The sequence below is a fragment of the Galeopterus variegatus genome, unplaced genomic scaffold (genome assembly GCF_000696425.1).
Source record: "Galeopterus variegatus unplaced genomic scaffold, G_variegatus-3.0.2 Scaffold11438, whole genome shotgun sequence".
Taxonomy (NCBI): Eukaryota; Metazoa; Chordata; class Mammalia; order Dermoptera; family Cynocephalidae; genus Galeopterus; species Galeopterus variegatus.
The window spans coordinates 11,836-16,779 of NW_007737549.1; the positions used below are offsets into that span (position 1 = coordinate 11,836).

At 47.2% G+C, this 4,944-nt stretch overlaps 1 protein-coding gene across 1 annotated transcript in view; it reads right to left on the reverse strand.

Moving 5' to 3' along the window:
* Window positions 1-4,944, reverse strand: part of LOC103610625 (BTB/POZ domain-containing protein 16-like) — a gene marked incomplete at its 3' end in the record, with an annotated part of 47,305 nt that overhangs the window by 11,287 nt on the left and 31,074 nt on the right. Inside the window, exon 9 of the mRNA XM_008594746.1 lies at window positions 3,731-3,850. Coding sequence (XP_008592968.1) covers window positions 3,731-3,850 — 120 coding nt within the window. The remainder of the gene's footprint in view (window positions 1-3,730; window positions 3,851-4,944) is intronic.

Here is a 4,944-nt window from a genome sequence, read left to right on the forward strand (position 1 = left end):
AGGAAAGGGCGTCGGATTCATTTTGCTCCGTTACTCCTGTTAGCCCTCCTTTCGGATGCTGAGCCAGCCAAGGCCACAGTCACAGTGCAGCTCAGCCTCCTTCCTACTAGGTCACAGGGTCACTTGCTATCTAGCATTTGGGTAGCTTGTCTCCCTGCTGCCACATTATGAAGCTACTATCCCGTTTTGGAAGTCCCCATAATGTGATGGCCTCAAAATGTCCCCCTCCCCTGGAGAGAGCTTAGAGATCACTCTGTCATTTCAATTATTTCATCAGTATTTGCAACTTTAAAATTAGGGCCAAATAGTCAATTTCCTCCACTCTCGTTCCTGGGCCTATTTATTGTCTCCCAGGGGTCTGTCCCTCTGTCCCACCTTTAAATGCTCCTGGCACATCCTTGTCATTGGCCACTGAAACTTCCTTGATGAGCCATTCCCTTTGGCCCCATTGGACTTTGTAGCTCAACTCTCCTGGTGATCCACTTCTGGGCCAGTCTAACTGTGACTCCCCACAGGCTCCCTCCACCTCCACTGCAAACAGAGTGCCGTGTAGCTGCCTGAGCCTTCCGGCCACCAACCCTGCTAGGCCAGCAGCTACAAGGCTCTGCACTGCTGCTGGTCAGTCCTGGGGATCCTCGGGAGGGGACAGCAAACATGGCACATGGTCACCACCAATCCCCGAGCCTGTGTAGATACCACTAACCTACCAAGATGTTCTTCCTTACTGAACTTGGAGAAAAACTCAGGATCCTTCTAGTGCACCCAATAGGCACTAATAATCAATAAAAATGGAAACTTGTCTATGATCCTGTTACTTCAAGTTGCTACAGACGTGGTGTTCTCTGAATTTTGCAGCAGCATATTAGACCTTCTTTTCTTTTTTTTTTTTTTTTTTTTTTCTTTTTGTCTTTTTTCGTGACCGGTAACGGGATCGCAAATATGGGTGTCGCGCCCACACCGCGCTCAACCAGTGAGTGGACCGGTCTCTATATGGGATCCGAACCCTCGGCAGGAGCGCTGCCGTGCTCCCAAGTGCCGCACTCTACCGAGTGCTCCACCGGGCCGGCCCTAGACCTTCTTTTCTGAGGGGAACTAAGCTACATAAAAATGTTTGATGGAATTTCATCATTCCATAAGCTATTACATGCCTAGCACAGTGCCAGGTAAGTTGGGAGTGACGAATTCTTATGTGCCTGGGAAGGCAGAACATATACATGAATCAAGAGGTTCATAAGGGGCTGGTTGGAGAGGCCCTTTGGAGATGTCCCCACCATGGGCAGCCCAAGAAAGGAGACGCAGCAGGCTGGGGTGTGATAATCAGGAGCAGACACAGGGCTGATCCCCAGGTGAGGGAGCCCAGGGACTCAGGAAATGAATTTGAGAGGTGGAGGCCATTGACAGAGGCACACCTTAGACATGTCACCACTCTGGGGCAGAAGAGTGAGCTGGGACAGGAGGAGAACTATCCACAATTCTATAAATGGGCCCCATGGTCCTTGGAGCTGGGTGTGGGGACAGTGGGCCTGGGCAATGCAGGGGGAAGATCATCTGAGCCCCCACTTTCCCATCTTTTCTCCCAGTTGGACCCAAAGCTTGCTGGAGAGGGTGGAGGTCAGAACAGGAGTGAGGGAGGGAAGGGACCCAGGGCAGACACACAGGCTGTCAGAGCCACCCATGCACTGCTGTGGTGGGCCCAGGACCTTGTTAGAAGATATCATTGGTGCTTAGGTCGGAGCAGTGAGACAACTTGGAAACAAGCAAACGGTTTCCAATGGGGAAAATTGTGCAGGATCAAGGGGCTTAGGGACATACTGTGTGGAGGTATGAGATTTGGGGGTTAAATTCTAATCAATGTAGATTCAAGAGGAAAATAGAAAAGCTACAATAGGGAGAAATCCCCATGCATGTTACACTCTGGGCTGGAGCGTTGGAGTTCCCAGCTCGGTGCTACGGAAAGCCACAGAAGCTCCACCTTTGGCGGAGGGGGCCACACACCCTACCTCCCTCTTCCCCTTCCTTCTCCCACATGAAAACCACAGCTCCAATGAATCACCCACATTCCAGCTCATTTCCTATCTCCCAGTGCTAAGACATTTCCAGTACGAGGGCTGACCTGGAGCCAAATACCAATTTCTCCCGATGTGCGTGACTCATTGGAAACAGTGTCTCGGGGCTATTAAAAGAGTTGGGGGGGGGTGCGGTGTTTAAAACATTTGGGTTCAAAGCAAATTATATAGAAACTAAGCAAAGTATACATAATCCTGGCACTGAATACTGCTTTCCCCAAATAACGAGACAGGGAATAAAAGGCTCCTTAGTTAACGTGGTGCACAGACGTTCCAGGAATGGACTGAACGCTTCAGAAGAATGCAAGTGAAACTTGACTTGCACGGGTCAGTCCGTGGATTAATGTGTGAGGACCCGTTTATCTGCTAAACCCACATGTGTGAAAGAAATGTCTTCCTTGAACATGCCTTATCATGCTCAGGAGCCCTCATTTCTGCTGAAGAACAGAAACACAAACCTGATGGTGATGAGGAGGCCACCCGTTACTTCCTGCCTGGGGCACAGCCTCTGAGGCCACCTGGGACTGTCTTTGGCTACAGGGTCACCACACTCCACAGCCAGCTGGGGTGATGTGAGCATATTTCATGAAGTTTCAATAGAGGCAAAGGAGACTCACACTGGAGGCCACCAACTACCACTCACACTGTCACTCCCAGCCGGCTCCCCAGCCCCACGCTGCCACAGCAGATGGGGGCACTCTTGACTGGACAGACAGAAAACACTCACAGGCAGAGGGGGACACAGGGAGGGAGAGAAAGTGCACTGCAGGCAGTTTTAGGAGTCCTTGGCTAACAACAACCCTGAACCTAGATGCAGCCTCGGGATCTTTCTAAATGCCTTGTCCAGGGAGCTGCCACTGAACCACCTGCAGCCTGCACGAGATAGGAATCCCACCTGCCTTCCCCGGAGTGGGCAGCCGAGCGTGCCGGCCTTTGGCAGATCTGAGTTCAAGTCAGGCTCCATCCCTTACTACTTGTGTGGTCTCTGATGAGATATTTCATCTCTACCTCAGTTTCCTCATCTGTAAAGTGGGAATAATAAGGCCAGCCCCTTAGTATTATGCAGATTAAATGAGATAATGCATGGAAAGTACTTGTTAGAGTCACTGTGCTTAGTGAAACATGTTTACATGGTGCCCACTGTCATTACTGCTGTTATTTTTCCCTTCAGTATTGAGATATACAACTTTCAGAATTTACAAGTTTAAAGAGTATAAGACACTGGATTAAGGCTATGAAACCTTTGTACACCCAAATGCTGTTTCATTTGTCCAGAAAACTCACAATTTTATATGCCATCTAGCAAAATATAAATGAGAATGACCTGAGTCTATTTAGGGACCTTAAAAATGAAGTTTTAAAGGTCAGTGTAGTCTTCCTGAACAAAAGGAACACCTTTTACATCATGTCTAATAATGGACACACAAGTTCCCAGAAGCATATGATGACCTCACATTACACCCACATGTTATTTACTTTTCCAAGTAATTTAGTGATTCAAAGGCATCCCGTAATCTTAGGCCCCATAAAGAAAATTGCATTCTGTGCACTCTGAATGATACTATGAAAAATTATATCACTGATGCGTCTCCCCCATGATATTATGAACGAGAAAAAAAACCCAGTGTATGTACATTTCATCAATTAATACTAAGTTACATTACCTGTTAAAAAATGCCAGCACGGTTTCATGGATCGGAATTGCCTGAATGCTGTGGTTTAATTGCAAGTAGACCCACAAAATTATTGTCTTCAGAAGATGAAATTCACTAAAGGTAAACAACCTGGCCAAAATAAAAGATGGAGAAGAAATTTTAGGAATGGCAAATAACCACATCATACATAAGAAAATAAAGTTAAAAGTGAGTTTAGGAATGAGGCACCTCCACCCTTCATTCTACAGGTGGCCTCAAAAAGAAGTCAAGTGACTTGCTCAGGGTCNCACCTCCACCCTTCATTCTACAGGTGGCCTCAAAAAGAAGTCAAGTGACTTGCTCAGGGTCACTGAGCTGGTGAATGGAGGAGCTGGGATTCGAGCCTCAGCAGCCTGACACTGGGCCTGTGCTGTCACCCACCCCCATGCTGCTGCAAACAATGGCCACCATTTATCGAGTTCCCACTATGTGCTGGGTGTTCCCTAGATGTTTGCTGTAGATTCTTTTGATTCCACACAATAATCTTACAAAGCTGGAATATAGTCTTTACTTTCATAGATGTGGAAATTGAGACTGACCTTGTGTTTATTTAAAATTTTAATATTTTGTTTATCATGATATTTTTGCATTAATTTTGATCTTAAAATATTGCACAAAAATATACTTTATCTTGATGACTGCGTTGTTTTGGTGTCGCCCTAAATTTTGCAACCAAAGTGAATGCTTCATATGCCTCACCCTGGTCTTAGCCCTGCTTGAGGGCTAAAACACAAATGACTTATTTGATGTCACACAATGCTGGGCTCAGATCTGGGCATCGGTCACATTAGAATCTGCCCCAAACTGGCTTTGGAACCTCCTGCAAGAAGCTGCCACATCCTCGTCTGTAAAAGAGCAAGCCCAGCAACTGCACATAAGAGACAGGCCACGAGCAGAGAAGGTGACACATGTATGAGTCTCCTACTGCTGCTGTGACAAATTATCACAAGCCACACAGCTTCAAACAACACAGATTTGTTGTTTCATAGTTCTGGAGGTCAGAAGTACAAAGCAGATCTCACTGGGCTGAGATCAAGGTGTCAGCAGGGCCCTGATCCTCCAGGAGGCGCTGAGGAGATTCGTCCCTTTGCCTTTTCCAGCATCTAGAAGCCACCAGCACTCCGTCTTGTGGTCCCTTCTTCCATCTTCATGCCAGTAGCACAGCATCTTTAAATCCCTCCCTG